Source organism: Aythya marila (genome assembly GCF_965140915.1).
Source record: "Aythya marila genome assembly, chromosome: 10".
NCBI classification, from domain to species: Eukaryota; Metazoa; Chordata; class Aves; order Anseriformes; family Anatidae; genus Aythya; species Aythya marila.
In genome coordinates, this window is record NC_139051.1 from 20,158,500 (window position 1) to 20,179,843 (window position 21,344).

Here is a 21,344-nt window from a genome sequence, read left to right on the forward strand (position 1 = left end):
CACGGAGGGGGCGACACCGCTGTGCTGGGCCGTCCCGGGAGGCTCCCCCGGCACCTGCCGCCCGGCCGGGGGCCGAGATGGCGCCGGGGCTCCTGAGGGGCCGCGGCACCTGAGGTAGGGCTGAGGGGCGGGGAGCAGGCGAGGCGGGATCGCGGCCGGCTCGAGGCGGCGGCGGCGGCTCCGTTCGCCCTGCCGGAGCTCCGGGAGATTAAGGAGCAGCTCCGCGCCCCCGCCCGGCCCGGCCCGGCCCAGGGAGCAGCAGGTGGCGGCAGCGGCAGCAGCGAGGGAGTTAACGGCGTGGCGGCGGCGGGAGGGCGCTGAGGAGGAGCGGCACCGGGAGGAGGGGGACCGGGGAGCGGGCGGCAGCGGCAGGAGGGGGACTGAGGAGCTGGCGGCGGCAGCAGCGGGGTTGCTAGGGATGGAGAGATCCCGTGTCACCCGGATGTGAGTGTCATGTTGGCCCAAACTCGGAGGGATTTGGCAGCGGCAAAGCAGCGGCGGCAGCAGCAGCAGGAGGAGGAAAAGCCCCTCGCGCGTCGCTAGTCACTACCATGGGGGTCGGGTAGCGGGACCGCAGGGGCAGCGCACACCTGGCTCGGGGTGGGTGGGGGGCGTCTCGGCCCTTTTTTTTTTTTTTTTTTTTTTTTTTTTTTCTTTCTTTTTCCTCTCATACGCTGGAGAAAGTGAGAATAATGCACCACCACCAGCAGCAGCCGCCGGAGCAGCACCCAGAAGGTAAGAGCCAGCAAGGGCAGCGGCAGCAGAATGCCCGGGGCTGAGGGGAGGGGGGGCAGCGGGGGAGGATTTGTGAGGGATTTGGGAGACGGGGATTAGGGAGGGAGAGGAGGGGTGAGGATGGGGCAGGTTTGGGGTGGGGAGAGGACCGGGAGACGGGGGGGAGGGGGCAGGGGGCGAAGACGGGAGGGATCGGGGTGCCGTCGGGGCTGGGGGGGATGCGGCTGTTGGGGGCTCCGGCACATCCCCCGCAGCTGGGTGTAAGGTTTAATTTACTACCCCGGGGTAGTAATGTGGAGGTGGCAAGGATGCAGCGGGACACGAAAGAACCCGAGGGATGGCTGCGCGGATCGGGGAGTTGTTTGCGCCGAGCCACGTTTCGTAGCATCCCGGGAGGCAGGCGGGGGGAGATGTCTGTGCCGTTGCTTTTTTTTTTTTTTTTTTTTTTTTTTTTTAAAAAAAAAAAAAAAAAAGAAAAGAAAAGGACTCCAGTGAAAAACGCCGCGATGGACACCGCCGCCCCCGAGGAGCCGCGCTGCCTTCGGGCAGCCCCAGGTGCGGGCGGGCAGCTCTGCCCCGCTGCCGCCGGCTGAGCTCCGGCCGGGAGCCATCTTAGCGCGCCCCCCGCGGCCGCCCCTCGCGCAGGCAGCGGCCGAGGCCGAGGCCGAGGCCGAGCCTGGGACCGGCGGCGTGTGAGGGGCTGAGGCAGCCCCGGTCTGCGCTGCCCCCGCCGGGGAGGCGGCGGGAGGTGACCGGAGGGCTGGGCTGGCGAGCCCCGAGGCTCCGCTGCTCGGCGAGCGGCGGTCGCTGGGGAGGTGTTTTCCCCTCCTGCCCGGGTAGCTGGATGCGTGTCGCTGCCGTTCCGCCCGTCAGCCCCGGTTCCCTGCGCGGATGCTGTGCCGTTCTTCCATTTTTTCCCCACCCAGGCATCTTCAAGTTTTGGGTTTGACTTAGGAGCGTCTCCTTCCTACAGGTGCATGTAGGAGGAGGCTCTGCTGCTCTAGTCAGGGAGCTTGCGAGGAAAGAGCTGTGCGAGGAGGTGTTGTTTTGCCTGCTTTGCTGTCATCCGGGATAAAAAAAGGCCTTAAAGTATTATTTGGAAGGTGCGATTTATTTTGTGACACCTTGTGAAAAAGCAGAAATAAAATAAAATTCCTTTACAGTAGTTTGACGGGTGTAATTTCTGGCGTGCAAGATAGCAGAGCTTTATGAACCTATTTACCACCAGACAATATTATGTTTTCCTGTGTGGGAGGCATTTTTCTTTGAGAATACAGAACAGTGCGAAATTTAACTTGCTTACAGGACTTCTGGGGTTTTATGTTTTGGGGGAAGAGGTGTACACTTGGTTGTTCTCGATTGAAAAATGTGCAAGGATTTTAAATGACTACTCCTTCGATCAGGATGAGGTGAGGAAATAGTAAATGCTGAGGCACCACAGCCCAATCGGTCATTAGGAGGAGGTGTGTTTTACTGCATTATCGTGCTGACAGAAGAGCTGCCATCCAGTTTGTGAAGGAAAAAAAAAAGGAAGAATTAAAATGTCAAGTGTTGGTGTAGCACTTACCTTGACACTTAGGTTAAACTTGAAATAAATGCTGGTTCCTGAGACCTTTTGGCTACTGTTGAATCACATATATACACTCATACCTGTATATTCAATCATGTATGTATGTACGCATACATACATACACATGTGCATATACTTATGCTCTATAGTATACATAATATAAGCATCACACCAGCAAGAGGTCTTAAAATAATCTTTTAATCAAAAACACTGTGACACATTCTAGCATAAAAAGTTATAAACAAGTACTTTTTTTTTTTTCCGTTTCTCTCACAGAGGCGAACTATGCAAGTAGCACCAGAATTCCTCTCCCTGGTGACGGACCAACTACTCAGTCAAACAGTTCAGCACCATCCAAGCAAACTGTTCTGTCTTGGCAAGCTGCAATTGATGCTGCTAGACAAGCAAAGGCTGCCCAAAATATGAGTACCACCACAACCCAGCCTGTAGGATCTCTGTCCCAAAGAAAACGTCAGCAATATGCCAAGAGCAAAAAACAGGGTAATACGTCTAATAGTCGGCCACCCCGTGCCCTTTTCTGTTTATCCCTCAACAATCCAATACGAAGAGCCTGCATTAGTCTAGTAGAATGGAAGTATCCTTTGATGCAGTTTCATTTTACCATCTGTTCCTTGAGTTTTCCAGATAGATCAGAGGAATTGTATTGCCATGTCTGATAGTGTCACAGCTAGTGACAGTTAGTTCACTTAACTCTGTGCGGGTAACACTCATTAACGTTAATGGTAGTTAATTTTGTGTAAATTGCTGTTAATGATAGCCTCTTAATCCGTGTCATAATGATGTAGAGTATTGTTTCATTAAAGTAAGTACTTCAAAGACAGGGAAGAGTTCATAGTGGTTCGTTTTTTCTTAGGGGGAGAGGGGAACACATTCTGAACTTAACTTTTGGCATTTGCAAGCTTATGTTATGTTCCATCAAATCTCAATATTGAATTCATTGCTCTTCCAAATAAGGCTGAATAGACAGGAATACATCTAGTGGTTTTAATTGGGAGATGACCTTTGACCTAAGATGTCAAACCTGTATCTTCTATATAGTGATGAGGTGTTAGGGCCAATGTATGTAGATGTAGAATGAATGTAGAAGTTATTTCAAAATGATGTTTTCCAATTGCTAAATGCAAGGAAGGCTTTTAGCTAAAATACAGATTCACTGTAATTACATATGAATGACTGAACGTTTACAACATACATGTATGTCTGCCACCAAACATTTGGAAGCTCATCCAGCTGTAGATTCAGGATCAGGTATACTGGCATGTGTTCATGATTTGAGTGCTTGGAAGAATTGCTTTATCTTCAGGTCAGTGGTTCTGATTTGGAAGAATGTGGATTTCCTTGGAAGAACAAAGAGCATGTAGATTTGGTATATTTTTTAATTCTCAAGAAAAAGTTTGAAATAGAGAATGAAGCTTTGTTGAAGTACAAGGATAAAAACACATGCCTGTTAGTTGTGGCAATATCCCTGTAGCAGGAGAGAGCTATTTACGAGAGTAGACTAACAAAGTAAAATTCATTTTGTTATTTTAAGCAGCACACCCAACCGCTTTCAGTAGGAAATATTTCTCATTTATAGGGCTTTTTTTTTTTTCCCAATTCTTTGAACTTAATTAAAGATAATGAAACAGATTCCACTTTCATTTACACTGGTAGAAGTCCAACTAATTTCAGTAAATTGGCATCTCCTTGGCTAAGGTGAGTGAAATGAAATTACTATGGGTCTAGAGTGGAATAACTCGGGGCAGAATTTGTCCTGCTAGCACTGTATCATAAAACAAGCTTGTCAGTCTTGCACTGATATTGTCCATTTCAGTCTGGAGAACACTGCTTGTTGAGATGTGTATTCTAACTTTATTTTGTAATGACTGTTGATGTTGATGGGCTTTTGTGAAGGTAAACTCAGACCTTGAGTTTACAAACTGAGATGTCAACAAACGAAATTTACAAGATCTTAAAGGGCATATGAGCTTAATAGTTTTTTTCATCGTAAAAAGTCTATTCTAAATTGAAAAAATTGTTTTTGAGGAAACAAAATTATATGCAGTGCTCTTTGCTCAATCTTTTATGGAAATTTTATGGACATATATGAGGAAGCTGTGCACTGAAATGGGGGGGGGAAAAAGTCAAGTCCCAAATACTTTGTTTACAAACTTCCAAAAGTAGTTTTATCTGAGTACCCCCATATTTTTAATTAGAAGAAGATAATTAAATATTATTCAGTGAAAGGCAAATTGATGATAAGCTGGAGAATAAACTTCATAAGGCTGAATTTTAAGAAATACCTTTCTTTTCCTGGAGGAAAAATATCTCCAGATTTCAACTGTATTCATCTAGACATGTTGTTAAAAGTGTAGCTGTAGTTCCTGCCATCCCATGTGAAAGCCTAAAGCCTCCCAGTATGTATGGCTGCCAAGCCAGCAATGACATTCTCTTAGCCAGTCTACTCGCCTAAACTTTCATTGGTTCTGGCCAAAGCAAAACTGTTCAGGTGTTCAGCTGTCCAAGACATGAAAGGGGCTCAGAGTTTTCTGTGTGCATTACACAACATTCCAGCTCTCTACAGGAGAACAGTTGTGATTTGTTGGGAATCATTCTCATCTTACTATGAACTAGATACCAAATGATTTTCTTCCTTTGGATAAACACATTTCTGTTAGTTAATGAGACTTAATGTTAGCATATGAAGACAAAATAGCTCCATAAATATTCCTTATCTAGCATGTTAACCTGCATATTGATTTAAGAGTATGTAATTAAATTAATCTGTAGAACTTAATAAAAAGCGCTCTGTGGCAGCAACAGTAAGTCTTCTCCCCTTTGCAGAAAAGAGCAGCACATTGAAACATCAGTGTGATGGAAAATAATTTGGTGTAGTGATATAGTTGGAGGTGATTGAGTGTTTGTCACAGTTATCAGTCAAAAGATTGCCTGAGACCTAAGACCTGTTTGAGTGTTAGAACTGAAAAAAGAGCTAGGCTTGAAAGTTAGTAGGCACTTAGAATTCATGGATTCCTTAACAGGATTTTCCAGACCATTTGACATATTTATACTACTGTCTATTTTTGCCAATTGTGTGGCCTTAGCTGTTTACATCCCATTCCCAGAAGATGATTCTAATTCAACTAATCATAATTTGGTAAGTACTCTTGTATTTTTATTTTATAATGATGTTCTTTTATCTTGATGGTCAAGATTAGTTGCTAGTGTTTGAGACCGTATTAAGTGTAACAATTTCAGTCAAAAAACTGGTATGCAGTGATACTTTGGAATAAAATATATCCAGAATGTGGAATTGTTTTATTTTTATTTTTAATGTGTTCCCTTATGTCATATGTTTAAAACCAGATATTTTTCAGCAGTAAAATTATTTGGAAGAGAATGTAAATTAATGTTATACTGTGCGTGTATAGAGGTATGGTATTAAAAACCTTGATTTAAATTTCTGTTGTTTTAGACATGCCTTTTTTAGTCCTTCTGAAGTTTTACTGTCTTTCCTAGTATGCTTATCTAATCTATTTTCAATTTTTAATGGTGTTATTTAGCTGTATATATTATTAGATGAGAAGAGAATGGTGGGAAACTTTACAGCAATACATTTTGAACTTGTAAGAATAGCAATGTGAATTTTAAAAGCAGTTACTTCTAAGTGTTTTTTAAAGAGGATGATATTGCTGTACTTTGTAGAGCTGTATTTCTTCCATTAAAAATAGTATACCTGTGTTGTACTTGAAAATATTATGTAAAATATTTTCCTTTTAGTTGCTATTTTATTAATACTTTGGGAGGCTATCACTCTTAAAGGTGATTTGAATTTACGTTAGAGTAGTTCCATCGTTTACATTAAAAGATATTTTGAAATAGTAATTAGACCTCAGCAAACCTTTGAGTTTTCAAAGTCTATGGGACTTACTTTTTTTGAGCGGTGGTTGGGAGGGTGTCTTCAGAACAAAAATTGGATGCCAGATCAGTAAGTAGGTAATTTTGGACTACTTTGGATGGAAAATTTAGGCTGATACTAGGCTTTCTATTTTTAGAGATGTTTGTGCATTGTGTGGTGTGTAAGATTAATTACTTTCGGGGGGGGTGGAGGGGTGGGAAGGGGGGAACCAACCACATTCGATTCATATGATCTGTTTAATATATTTTTGTTCATCAAGATTAAGCATCTATGGATGACAAAAAAAATATGCTAGCGAAAGGCAGAATAATTCAGGTCAATGTAAAGAATTATTTATGCAGCTGTGTATCTAGCCAGCCAACAGTCTTATCTCTCTTCATTTTCTCCCCTCTGTGAGAAATTGAGGGCACAGATCTCAATAACTGCCAATCCAACAAGAGATTTGGTAATAACAACTTTCAAAAAGCATTACATGAAAAAGGTAATATAATTACTTGTGTTAGAGGCTAATCATTTTGACATAAATGTTTTTAGCATTAGTTTTGTTAGGCTGGTATCTGACCTAATTCTGCAATGTGTTAGCATTTAGAAAGCAATGTACGTTTTTGTCCCTGATGTTATTTTAACTAATGTGAACAGGTTGGTCTAAGCAAAAATACATTACCTTTTTATTTTTTTGTTATTTTTATTGTTATTTTATTTTTTAATAAGAGTTCCCTATCTATTTTAGGAAAAGAGGTCTTGAAGACCTCTAAGTGTACATATGGTTTAGAATTTGGCCATTTAAATTTGCCTTTTGTTAATTTTGAGTAATTCCACTAGGCTTGCTCAAGTACTGCCATGTGCTGGGGCAGACTTGAGCCAGAAAAGGGAATGTACTGACACATCCTGTCTACCTGATGTAATAAATTACTCTGGCAGAAGCAGTGTTGTCTTTCCTTATGACTAGGGTTATACATCATGAAATGCACTAACCATTGATCTGTGTCCTTGTATCTTTCTCAGGTATTTTGCTGACATTTTTCTCAACTAGTGTAGCCCAACTTCCTTTGTTAAGCCGGTACTTTGGATTCAAGTATGATGTGAAGCACTATCGTATAAGATAACTTAGAAATCTTCAAGCTTAATTGGGAACCAGTTTGAGCATGTTTCCTGATGTGTGTGGATCAGAAATGTGGAGTTATATTCTGAATGGACTGTGCTTGGCCACTTACTGGTGTGACAGTTCTGTGTTCTGTGGGAAAATGTATCCAGAAAGCAGTCAGAAACACTTTGATGTGTTTCTTCTGTGTTCTGGGAGAGGCAGGAGAAAGAGATCTTCTATTCCTTGAATGGAGCAGTTCTGTCATTATGGTCTGTTGTGCACAGAGTACTATACAGACTAATGAGCTTCCAAGAGTTATTAAGCTTGGTCCCTTATTCTACTTAAGTGAGTAAGCACTGACCAATTGACATTTTCACAAGTTGGTACAGTTCTTCTGCAAGTAGTTTGGAGAAACTATTATTGATCCGGGAAAGTTTTTCTTTTGCTGCAGCAGGAGGATAGGGCCAGTATACTCTGGGCTGAATCCTCATAAGCCCACTATTTCATTCGGAGTTAGATGTAGTTTTTTTTGATCTGCCTTGAAGTTTCAGGTGATCTGAACTTTTCATGTTTGATTCAGCTCTTCTTTTGGCAGTGTCTCTTGTCTGCACTTGATAAGAAGCTGTTTCTGTCAGGATGAATTTCCTGTATATTTCTTCTATTTCTGCCTTTTCTGCTTTTTTTTTTTTTTTTTTCCCCCTCATCTGTTTTATTTATTTTCATGTCTTTTGTCTTCAACTTCCTGCTTATTTCTGTTTCTCATTATCTTTTGTCTCTGCCCTCTGTCTTCCTTCTGTCTTTACTCTTCCACTTGGCCTCTTCTGCAGCATGCTTTGCTCTATCTCACTCTCCTACCTCATTTTTTTCTTGTATCATCCTGCTGTACCATGTTCTGTTCTCTCAGACTGTCTTGTGCTTTGCCTCCTACTTACTTGGGTAGGAGGCAATCTAACCCATGGGTTAGATTAGCACCATATTTTACTCTGCAGTATGCAGGCAGACTGGCACAGCACAGGTAGGGATTTCTCCTGTGATCAAGACATTGAGACATCTTTGGTTATTATTATTTTTTTTGAAGTGTGAACAATAAGGCGTCCATGCTGAGTCTATGAAAAATAGAGCACTGAAGTTTGAGTTGTTTGCATCTCTTGTGTCTAGACTCCAAGAGTTTTCACTGGTGAGACTGTTCTACTTGAAGAGATTCAAGGCTCCCATTTTGAGGGACTTGCATATATTGCAGCAAATTGGCAAGTGCGAAGTCACATACACAAGGGGCTAACGGGAGTCTGTGAGGTCCCCATGAGGGACCCTAACGAGAACTGAAGACTCTATGCCCCTGATAACAGGTTCTTCAGCCTTGTTTCTGATTATGGTTGTCAGTGGGGAACTCTCTTGAAAGGTGAAGTTCTGCATTAAAAGGTCTCCCCAGCCTGTGCTTACAGGGCTGGTGAGCTGATGGCCCACAACACCTCCTTTTCTTTCTCCAAACTTTTCAAGGCAGCTGGGACCAGGAGAGCCTTAGTGGGGGGACCCTGCTATGGAAAGCTACTGTTTGTATTCTGTCTTTCAGGCAAACATTTCCCCTGTAAGTAGATTTAGGTGAATCTTTCAGTGACCTCCAACAGGAAAGCCTGTGTTGTCCCTGCACTGTTACTTGTGCCTTCAATCTAGGTCACAGCAGGAGAGTGCTCTGAGAAGAACCAGTGAACTCCTGACATAAGGTGTCAGGCTTCCTATCCTTATCTCATTAGCAACCCCATGACTCATTCAGTCCTCAGGCCACATGACTGACTAATCCATCCATTGACAAGGTTTTGGGATTCTACCTTGCACCTAGTTATCCTCTACTTGTAGTTTATCTGACAATATTTGTGTAGAATGTCGTTGGTTTTAAACACACAGTAAATAATAAATTGTTTAATTAACAAATATTCTGTGATGTGTTTTAGAAAGATTTCTACTTGTATTTATTTGCTGTGTTTTTCAGCTGAGGGAGCTTTGGGGCTTGGGTCTCTTTTTCTGTACCTCGATTATGCTGGTATCTCATTTAAAAAAACAACTCGAAGTAACTGTTGTAGCAGCCTGACTTATTTTGCTCAAAATAAGTAATAAAGCTGTTGTGTTTTTAGCTGAGACTGCACATTGGCAAGTAACCTTTGTACAGCTGCAATAATTCCTTACTGGATGACGCTTTGGCAAGGGGATCATTTAAAAATGCTCCACTCAGCCCTATCTTCACATTTCAATTTTCTTCTATTACTGCCAGCCCAAGCTTCCGATAGTACGCATTAATAAATAGTTATGGATTATTTTGACTTGTTATCAGTGCAGATCCTAGTTTTTTGAACTTTTCTTTTGCTTTGTAATGGACATCCCTGCAAAGTAAAATGAAAAATTCTACATTGGTAGAATTTTGCACCCACTTTGTCCTGCAGTCACTTCTTAGGCTCTGCACTGTGCTAGTAGCATCCAACAGTGAGGTCTTCCTCATTCTTGGTAAAGAGTTGCTATATGTCAAGTCCATTTTTAATGGTAAATGAAGAAAGGTTTTACTTCATTCTCTGGCTCAGGAAAAGGGACATTTCTGGAAGAAGGATGTGAGCAAGATGACTGGCAATTTCCAGCTGGTAGAAGGGTCACCTGGGTCTGTAGCAGTTTGTCAATAACAGACTAGTCTCTGCTACCCTTTTATTTTTGCAATTTTTGCAAGCCCCGATACAGCTGAGGATCTGGCTACTTCAACACAGATTAAAAAAAAAGTCTATTCAGTTTGCAAGGGTAGGAAAAGGAGCTCCACAATTTAGTTTTAAAGGTTTTAGTTAAAGACATTGGAAAAAAAATTTTATATATATATATATATATATATTTTTAAATACAGGAGATAACCATCAAATTATCCAAACCAGAAGGTCCCCCAAAAGATGTACTTAATCATTCCCATTTGAAATAAAGTGTTTGTTTTTTTTTTCCATGTTCAAAGTTGCAAGCTTGTTCCTGTGGGGAATTCCTGCTAAGGGCTTGTCTTCTTAAAAAGATTTGCTGGTAGTGCTTTACTGGCAAAATGCCTAGGGAGATGAGCATATACCAGAAAGTTCTTTTTCTATTATAGCCTAAAGTCAGTCTCCCAGACAGAATAGTACCGCACTGGTAGATGATGGTTTTGTTAGTTTAATTGTTCTGGGAAGAGCTGTGAGGTTTTATTGCCTTTCCCTTTGCCCTTACCCCATGCATGATAAAGGTGTGCCTGCAAAACTTTCAAGTGTCTGGTCCTAATAAATATAAACGTGCGTCCTTCCAAATCTACCAGCTAGTCTTATTATATACTGTAACAGTTGAACTGTTGGTGGGGAAGTAGTTAGGTCTGACACTAATATTGTTGTCATTAAAGTTTAAAAGTAAACATATAAGATGAATGGGAGAAGTTTGTACTTATGCAAACTACTGGAATAGTGAGAATACAAGATGACTTTTAAATGCTCTGAAAAAAATACAAACACACCGAGGTTATAAAAACAGTAATTAAGATGGTTTAAATAGACAGTAAACTAATTTACTACAATTACTAGTATGTGAATTTAACACAATTATAATCCATAGTTTTATTCATTGACAATAGTTTTTACAGTAAAGGAAACCCTGAAAATTATGATTCTGGAAAGTACTCAGTGAATGAACATGTAGAGAACCTTTATATGTTGCTAGGTATCAGTGCCATGCCAAAAGTAGATAGTCAAAATATTATTTAGATTTGCTTTACAGAAGCTGTTTTAAAAACTCCAGAGTTCTAAACTTAACAGAATCATGTTACGTGCTGAGACCTGTTTTTGTGGTTTTTTTTTTTTTTTTTTTTTTTTTTTTGTGTGTGTGTGTCTCTGTCTGTCTTGAAATCTGACAGAGTTTGGTTCCATGGCTTTTAGAAGCATTGGTCACGACCTGTTTGCTTGCTTCATTTCAGCAGAAATGGAGAAGTTCTGAGTGGCTTTGAAAAGCCAGTCCCTGGTTGCTTCAAAAGACACATGCATCTTAGTTAAGATAAACTATAATGTATTTTCTAATCTGGTGAGGTTTAATTACAAACTATTTTCTGGGTTGGTTAATTGAATATGTGATTTGTTTTATCATTCATTTTGCATGAGTTCATATTTGCTTATCCTGCTGTCAGGCACCAAAACCTTTCACTTCTGGTGGACCATCTAAAAGGACAGGGACATAAAGAAAGGTTAAGTGAATTTACTGAGATAGTGGGAGAATATTACTTAGGATGGATTTGCTTTTCAGTGCTAGTCTTTTTTTTTTTTTTGGTTACTGTGCAATACTCTGCAATAAAATCTACATTTAATGGATTACAATTAAAATACCCTCCCTCACCCCTGCCTTTCAATGAAGATTGAGAGGATGCCCTTAGTAATTGCTGGTATAAAATTCACTTGGTAGTGCTGATTTAGCAACTTGATGTTGATGTTGTTTCTTATTTTTTTTTTAGACTTCCATTCCTGAAGAACGCCTTGATTAAACAGTGCGATTCTTCTCAGAAATCTTGGTACTTGCTTTTAGCATTTAAAGCTAAGCTTTAAATAAAGAAGTGAGATTTATGTTCAAAACTTAACTATGAAAATTATGTTTTCAATGAAATCAACACAGCTGGACAGGATGCATCATTTACATATTCAAGGTTAGTAGGGAGTGTAAGATAGTGGTTGATAATACAAAACTGAAATGATGAGCAGATTGAGCAGACTGACTTGTTTGCATGGATATACTTACAGAGTCCTGAAATAGTATTTTTTTTTCTTAGTTACTATTAAAAGGTATTTGATAATATTAAAAAAATATTAAAAATATATAAATATATAAATTTTTACTTTTGCATGACTAAAAATTCAAGCAGTGTTTAACTCCTCAGTTACTGTTGCCTGTTGTCAGTGTGGTCTCTATTCATGTGGGTAGAGAGCTGCTTGCAATTTTGAAGGCTTATGTTATAATAACATCATCATCAAAGATCTGAACCTTGATATTTGTTAATGTGGTAAACAACGTATAATACAGTGTTGGACAGTATAGTGGATAGGATGATGCTAGACAAGGAGCTTGCAGAAGACCAGAATTGATTCTTTCTATAGTTATTGCGTATTTTGTAAGGGACTAACATTTTATATCTTAATTGAGGACAGCAGTTCAGCTCACAAAGTCATTTGACCAATTGTTTTAGATATGCCTTTCTCACGTGATGCAAAGCTAAGTATTACCCATTTAAGTATATTGTACTGAGATATCCTTTCGGGTTTCAGTGAATTTTTGCAGAAGACCAAGTGATGCAAAAGTGCACAGAGTCAGTTGAATTTGTAAATTTGTATGGCATAATGACAAGAAAGCTGTTTCCAATATAAGAATATAAATCGTTAATCGTTACACTTGTCTGTATTGGCTGACAGTGACTACAGTTGCTTTCCAGTGGTGTAGCAGCCTCCAGCAACATTGCATCTTATGCCACTCAGCTAATCAGAAAAATGCAGTCCTTCCTAGGAACTGAGTGGCGAACACCCCGAAGCTCTATTATGTTTATCAGAGTTTTGCTAGTGCAGTTTTCTGCATGGATTTATTAGGGTCCCATTCCTTTTTTTTTTTTTTTTTTTTTTTCCCTCCATCCAGAGCCCTTTAAAACACATACAGATGGAGTGTGGCAAAAGTAAGTTATTCCTCCTAATTTGGTATTGAAATAGCTGTATGCTTAGCTTCATCCCAAGAAGACCCAACAGTTGCAAATTCAGGTAGCTTCTCTTCAATAATTTCTTTCTTTGGTATAGCAAAGGAAAAAGCTGAGAGGAAAAAAAAAAAAAAAAAACCTACAAAATTATTTCTATCTTGTTCTGGTCTTTAAGATGAGGATGCTATCTCTTGATGCCACTGACCGAAGAAAAAATAAATGGAAAAATCAGTATTGAAATACAATATTTAACTTACTAGAGACTTCCAGATATAGTTATTAAATTATGCTTACTACAGTTTGTATTCTGATCTACTGCTAGAGCAAAGATGAATACTTCAAGATAAGAAGTGTGTGTGACTGGCCTGATTTAGCCCAACAGAGCAAGTTTTGTCTTCTGACTTTAGAACTACCTCAGCTTCCATCACTCTTGAAGTGCAATACAGAACAGAAAGCTCCTGTATGTTCTGGTACTGAGTTGAATTGTACTTGAAATTTTTCAGATATTGTCTTAATGATAATGAAACAGTAACAAACTTAAAAGAAATGCCCTAAAATGTAGTTTCTGCAGAGGCCATGCTATTTTACTGGTTGCCCATTCTATTTTGTTTGTGTTGTCTTGGATGTGTTGGTGTAAGCCCGTCTTAAGACCAGACATGCCTGCCATCTGTATGCTTAATACAATAAGAAGACTGAAACTCACTGGAGGCTTTGCGAGCTTAACACTCCTACAGTTAATGCAGATTGAACACAGGTAGACTGAGCACACACCGACCTTGTCTGTCAGCACTTGTGAGGTATTTGAGGACTTTGTCGTCTCTAGTAGTAAAATACTGCTAGCTGCTTCTCACATCCAGTTTCCTTAAGCACTGTATGGCTATGAGAATGTTATTAAGGGTGAAAAATATGTGGATCACAAACTGTGATGTAGCAAAGGCTGATCTCACAAGATCTTCCTGTTAAAAAAGAAAAGACCCCCCCCCCCCCCCAAACAAAACAAAACAAAACAAACACAAAAAACCTCTTGCAGTAATATGCTATATGTGTATACCTCTTTAAGCCCTAAAACTATGCTGGTTGAGGAAAGATGATAGTTTGGAGCCATAATGGAGAGGGCAAGAAAAAAGGGGGGTAAGGCAGTAGCCAAAAAATTCAGCAGTGAACACTTTTTTTGGAGCTTGCTCCCAACTTCTTGTGTGTTCTTTGACGGGCTATTTATGTTGTTAGTATTTTACTTTTCTACCTATAAACCTTTTTCTGCTATAAAAGGGCATCAAAAGATAGAGTAAGATTGAGGCTATAAAATGTTCAGATATGGTGACAGGGTTTGTATAATCGCTAGAATGTGGTCTGAGGTGTTCTCTTAAAACAGTTTGTTACTTTTTCTTTAATTGGAGATTACTTAGCTAACAGTGGTGAACATGAGAAACTCGGCATTAATTTTGTTGTCAGAGGCTATATTTCAAGGTTGAACGTAGAAATTTTGGCAGTGAATTTTGGTGAAGAGAAAGTGATTGGTAGTGGCAATACAGGAACAGAAGGAACCGCCGCTGTTCCCATAGTGATACAGCAAAAGCAGTGACATTTAGGTAAATAGCAGTAGGAAAGGAAATTCGGGGGAGTTAATGTTAGATGTCTCAGAGGATACAGCAAGCTTCCATGTGTTTTGTGTGTATCTAAAAACGCTAATGTTAGTCTCCTGTTTGGTATATTAGTAACACAAGCACCCCTCAGGGTTTGGTGGGAAGTTCGGTGACTTCCTTGAACAGGTGATCTGTGAATGAACCCAGGCAGTATCCCACTCAGCAGGAACTGCACAGAGCAGAAGAAAGCATGATATATGGAGTATTCACAAACATGGTTGTATGAACTATCCAGCCGGTGGGATGGTGCCACAGGAGGTGTTTTTAGCATGGTCATGTGACATGCAGATGGCAAATCTATTTTTAGAAACACTTGCAGAAATATTGCTGTTGATCTAAATATTAGATACCTATTGTGCCCAAATAATTATTTTAAATATTTGTATGGAAGCTCAAACCCGGGACCTAAGTATTCATTTTCATTCAGTGAGTGCTAGAGCTGAGGTATTGGGTGGGGTTGTATGTACCCCTTTATTGGGCAGTGCAAATTCTGCAATCATGTGAGGACTTCTGCTTGAGGATCAAGCAAATTAAAAGGAAGCAAGTTTCTTTTTTTTGAATAGTTACTAGGGCATTAAGTGCAGGATTGGAAATTAACGCCAGATAAAAGGTGTAGGTGAAATAAGATTCAAGACATTTTTTTAATGGAAACTTTCAGGAAAGTTAGCTCATCAGCTAAAACTTGGATTAGAGAAATTGTCATCTGAAGCACACATTTTTTAATTTTTTTTAATTTTTTTTTGTCATCTGAACCCACTTATTGAGTGGGTTTCTTGTCCCCTTTTCCATGTTTGTGAATGAGGGTGTTTCAGAAGGTATCAAGAGAAGTAACAACTGCAAAGGCTAATGGGGAGAAAACCAACTTAAAGAGCAACTGCACAAAGACAGTGCATTTTAATCTTGCACCTTGCTTTAATAAATGATCTGAATTTGTTCTTTGAACAAATATATGGCTATGTTAGATTGCTTTGAATGTGCTTTGTTCACTTCCAGTGAAAACAGGGTGAAGCTTTACAGGTGATTTGGAGGCCTTGATGCTAGCATGTGTTCAGTGAATAGAAACTTCCATTGAAGGGTTAAGTAATGTGAATCATAAACACACTAGAATTGTCTTTTTCTTGCCTTTGAACAAGTGTAGAGGAAACAAAATACAGGTGTTTTAGTAGATAACCTTCAGGCAAATGAAACACTACAACTGAGTTAGTTATAGATTTCTGGGCTGAGGATGCTGGAAGTATTTGAAGAGATGGTTTAAAGTTCTGTGCTTGAGGGCTTCTGTCCTGTAGCTATTTTTTATTGTTTAAGAAGTGATAATCTTTTCAACTGTCAAGGATGTGTCAATAGCCTTCATATAACATTATCAATATAAATGTATTTTCTAAGGAATAGAGCGAAACATCAGAAAAGATGCATTATTTTGTAGCTACACTGCTTTGTGGAAGTATGAAAATATGAATTCTGCCTATGAAGTAGGTATATTTAAGTCAAGATGGGGATGTTGAGAAATGGTGAACTGTGTCAGCCTCCTGTAGCAATAGCTGGAGCAGCATGCTTTCTGGATAGCAAGATTCTGTTTTCGGGAATGTTAGTTGAAATTCTGTACTCCAGCACTTTGTATTAAAAGATAAATAGTGATGTTATCTTTCTCTTTGATATGCAACTGTGAAATACTACTGAAACCATAAAATATCTCTGAATTTGCTTTTGCAGAAGTACAAGATACTTAACATTATTACTCAAAGATTTCATCTGTAATAAAGAATTAATGTTACTTTTAGTTCATTACTTAGAATTGGCATCTTCATAGTGCAGATTTTTTTGTTATTTTTTAAAATTTTGTTTATAAGTCAGGGAAAAGAAAAGTTTACCCAAGTGCATGCCAGAAGATATAACTGAAGATATAAGAAGATATCAGCTGGACTGGGCTCCACATTGGTGACTTTTTTTTTTTTTCTTCATGATAACAATGTAACTTTTATCTTGGCAAGTAGTGGAAGCTCATCTATTCTTCCGTGAGCTGAAGAGAATTTTGGGAAGGATATGAACTGATGAGTAACCTCATCAGGTATCAATGACCTTAAAAATTTGTGTTTCTTCATTATTGGCTGCATACTCATAGCCTGCATAATTGTAGGGTATAGTGCTGATGCTTGCTCTTCACTAAATTATTGAAGGCCATGTAGAATCAAGACACTTGAGTTTTCTTGGCCAGGGGCACGTGTGTACTTGTGTTTATCTAGAGGAGGCATTTCCTTAACGGGCAAGCACCATTCAGTGCCCTGGGTGATCCAACACAGGGTCACACTCAGTATGCAAGGTGAGCCTGAAACATTAGCTTCATATTATAATACTTTTTGAGGATGTGAAGGGAAAACAGGGAATTCTCAGGATATAAGAGCCTAAGTTATCCTGTCCTTTCTCCTCTAAACATATACCAGTACACTAATTAGTTCTATAATACCCCCTTCACAGTAGCTGAAATTCTTTCAACTTGGGAAACTGTATATTTTCTAGTGGTCATATGGAGTTCTCTATAGAGAATGAAAAACTACCGAAAATAGGTTTTTCTCAGTCGTCTTTCATAGATCTAATAAGTACACAGACTACTACAGGGCTGATGCCAATGAACAAGTGATTATTGCCTTAATACAAAATACTAAAGGCTATGCTCCCAAGAAGGTCGAAGAATTCATTCACCTTTGCAGGCGTATAGAGAAGTACATGTTAGAGCAAAATTATGTAAAAGTGAGAGAGGCAAAACTTGAGCTGATGAGTTTTTAAGAAGTATTAAGGCTTCAAAACAGTATATACTGTCAGTAACTATGTTATGTTTGTAAAAATGTTGAGGAATAATTCTATAATTTGTAAATTAGGTATTACGTGCATATTGAGCTTTACCAAAGTAGCTAGAATCAAGAATGTTTTATATATATATATATATATTTTTTTTTTCCTAGTAGGTTTTTTCATCCCATACTAAGATTTTTTTAATAAATGGTGAGATTTCAATAATGAAAAATAACATTTCAAAATACATCAAAATTGGTGAAGAGTTTCCCTTTATTTCAGCGGTATCTGGATGATGCTGTATTTGCCACTAATGTATGTGATGTTTTGATGATTACTCAAGAACTTGGTGTTATATCTATGCAAATGTACTATACCTAAGGAAAAAAAATGACATTTTAGCTTATATGTGCTAGCTGTGATTTTGCATAGGAGGTAACCCACAGTCTAATGTGTGCTATGTGGTTTGTGGTAACGTTCATTGCTGGGAATAACTGAAAGAAAAATCAAAGATGTACTTAGAAATTCTTTGTTTGGAGGGCTAATCTGCTGTCCTAATTGTGCATAGTGACTGCAGAGACCTTTTCAGCTTGGACAGACACAGATCTTCCAAAGGGCAGAATCAAGCACTCAGTTTTCTTTTTATATCAAAATACTGCATGTATGTATCTGCCTAAAATAGACCAACATGTTTGTACTGAGCTATTGACTTCTAGTCTACATAAGTTTTTTTATGTAAATGCAGAAAGTATTCATGTCTCTAAAAAGGACTCACAGGTTATTTTTATCAATAATTTAACCACTGTGATTAGTTGAGGAAGTTAAATGTCAAGATTTTACTTTCTATGTGGATGTGCCAGAAAATGAACTTGGTATTGCTGGAAACAACAGTGTTTCAGCAAGATTTTACCTTAGTGGAGGATCAGCGCCTTAAAGCAGCTGTACTGGGTTACAGTTAAGCCCCAAAACTTAGCTCTGACACTGACTAATAGGGGATGTTTAGGGAATGAAATTAATACATAGTACTGCATCCAGCACTCCTCATCTTCAGAAATTCCTGAGACAAGTAAGGTTTCTGTATGTAATGGTTTTAAATGAGATTGTACGCATCACTGTTAATAGCTCAAAAATTTCCAGCTATGTTTTTTTAGAAGTTTTTGAGAGGAAAATTATCTAGTCATGATGTTTTCATTCTTACTCATTTGGTCTGATTTTTTTTTTCTAACTATTTCAGTTGAGACTGAAATTTTTCTGATAAGTAACCCATAAGCTTCCATTTTGAAGCAGTCTCCTCCTAACCTGCATTTTTAAAATACTTTTTCTATTGCTTGTTTAACAAGCTTTTTTTCATTCTCCATGTCACTGTGGTAGATACTTCTATTAATAGGAGAGTTGCTTTTCTATACTGCCACTACTCCGCTGCCCCAGTGTCTGGTTTTCTGTATTTCTGAGATCTTGTACTATATATTATTTCTTTGGTAATGAAAGGGGGAATTAAGAAAAAAAAAATCATCTTGATAAAGTAACAGCTTTATATCTGCTTCTTCTATATCACAAGTAAACAGAATATCCACATGGAATTTACAATATTTAGGGCTTTGTCAGCTATGCCTTTCAGCAGATTTCACAATGTCACAAGTTTCTCATTTTAAATGTATCATTTCACTGTAATACTACTATTGCTCAGTAACTTTATTTGCAGAAGGTAAAAACAGTAATTCCTGGACAAATGCTAATAATGACTTTACATCAGATGATCTCTAGATATTTAAATACTGTTTGTGCATATTGTTGCTAATCATACTGCATTACATACACCTACATGTAGTAATGGTTCAGAACACAGTTCCTGACTATAGGCCATTCTTGCAGTATTTCCCATGAAAGTATATTATAGTAGTATGGAATGCCTTTCTAGCTTGCTTGTTAGTAAAGAGAAACATATTCCATATCGTACCATCATAAATTTATTCATGTTTGCTGGTCTTTTTGTAAAGAAGGCCATTAGTCATGAAGTAAGCTACAGAATATTAAAACACTTGTCTGTGAATCAAAATGTTATACAATTTAACAACTATTTCTTCCTTTATTTTCTTGTCCCAAGACTTCAGTCTAATTTGGTATCTTTGGTAACTTACTGATCAGTGCATAGTTCTCCTCTCTTGAATAAAAGCAATGATCTATTTTGAGGTTGCCAAACTAACATATGCATACAAACAGCCAACAGCATATTCTTGGTATTAAAAGATACTGAAAGAAGCTGGTGATTCCAGCTGAAAGAAGGAGGAGGACTGAAACTGGTCAACAATAGCTAACAGCTTTTAAAAGAAAAATCAAGTGTTCTGTTGGTTTCAACATCACCTGATAAGTGATAAATTAGTCAGCATAAGAGTATCTAAGGGAAGATGAGACACTGTAGAGAAACAATAGAAAACAGTTAAGTTAGAATTGAATTGTGCCTCAGTGTTTGTTTTTGTCTAGTTTAGAAATCTCTTCCCTCTTTTCTTCCTAAAAATAGTCTTCTAGAAGTCCTGAAGGGCAGTACTCCAAGCCTGATTGACAAGCTTGTCTTTCAGCCGGATAATGGCCATCCCATCACTTCCTTGCTTTCCAGTGGGACTGACCAAAGCCTTTGTCTGAGAACAAGATTGATACAACCTTCTTAATTATGCATAGAAAGAGCTGCGCGATTATATTCAGACAAGCTTTTCATGACTGATGATGCTAAATTCTCTATTAGGGGCACTGCTTGGGAAGAAGACATGAGCAAGATGCTTCTGGGGAGCAGCCTTCATTAGATTCTTCTTTTGGTCTCTGGACCAAACCTTTGTTTTCAACATTGCAGTGGTTCTAAGCTGAGGCAGGCTAAGCCTAGCTAAGCTAATCCATGTCTAGGCAAGACATGAAAAAGATTGCCCTGTTAGTGAAGACATACGATTCCCCTCAAACTTTTCCCAGCTTTTCAAGCAGTTGGTGTTACCTGCTTACCTGTCAACTGTCCTGGCCTTCGTTGCAATATGACGTAAGGAGGAGTGAACTGCAGGTTATTTCTCCCAAGTTTTCTCTTTTATGCAGAATCTTTTCATGTTCTGTGTGAGACGGGTAGTTACAACAAAGTAGGAATGATGAATAACAAACAAGCGTTACAATGATCCCAGAAGATCCATGCCTTATCTGTAAAACTAATAACTTCAAAGTCTCACAGTCTTTCAAACTCAGAAGCTAAACCTGGGATTCTGTTCGGCACTTGGTGTACAGGCTTCATGCCTGTGTACTCTACTGCTCCTCTTCCCCTCCCCCCCCCAAAAAAAAATAAATAAATGCCTGCACCTCCCTTTCTCTGCCATTTTTTTTTTGTTTGTTTAATCAATGTAACACCTTAAAAATAATTTGAAAATTGCCTAGATTATGGAAGCTTCTTGGACTCTACCATGCAAAGTGTCCAGAATAAAGTAAATACTTTCCATTTATATAGGGATGTTGCACTGTAATTTCATTGTTATTTAGGGTAAACGTTAAGTTTTCATACAGCGTCAAAGTTAGAAATGAAGATAAGTCAGGTTAAAAAGCTCAGAAAAATCTCTTCATTTTACAGTGCTGTTAAAGAAAAAATCCTAGCACTTATAAATGCCTTATTTGCCACGACCATCTCTGGTTGCTTGGAGATAAAAGAAATGGATCCTGTTTTATGTTCAGCGGTTTGTAAATCAGTATAATGTGTAGAAGGCCCTCAGTGGAGATCTTTAGAAGTACTGCTTTGGAAGTCTGCCACTTTTTTTCAGGAAACAGTTCTCAGTGAGACTGATGCTGTTTCAATAGAGTGTGTGTGTGTGTGTGCACGCATATTTATGTATATACTACAAGCTTCTAGGAGAATTATACAGATGATACCATATCAGTCC

The 21,344-nt window shown here is 38.9% G+C and overlaps 1 protein-coding gene across 1 annotated transcript in view; it reads left to right on the forward strand.

Moving 5' to 3' along the window:
* Positions 1-692: 692 nt before the first annotated feature.
* The window catches only part of CACNA1D (calcium voltage-gated channel subunit alpha1 D), a gene marked incomplete at its 5' end in the record, with an annotated part of 190,000 nt that continues 169,348 nt past the window's right edge, over positions 693-21,344 (forward strand). Inside the window, 3 exons of the mRNA XM_082768090.1 lie at positions 693-735; positions 2,582-2,900; positions 5,357-5,462. Of these exons, the coding sequence (XP_082624216.1) occupies positions 693-735; positions 2,582-2,900; positions 5,357-5,462 (468 nt within the window). The remainder of the gene's footprint in view (positions 736-2,581; positions 2,901-5,356; positions 5,463-21,344) is intronic.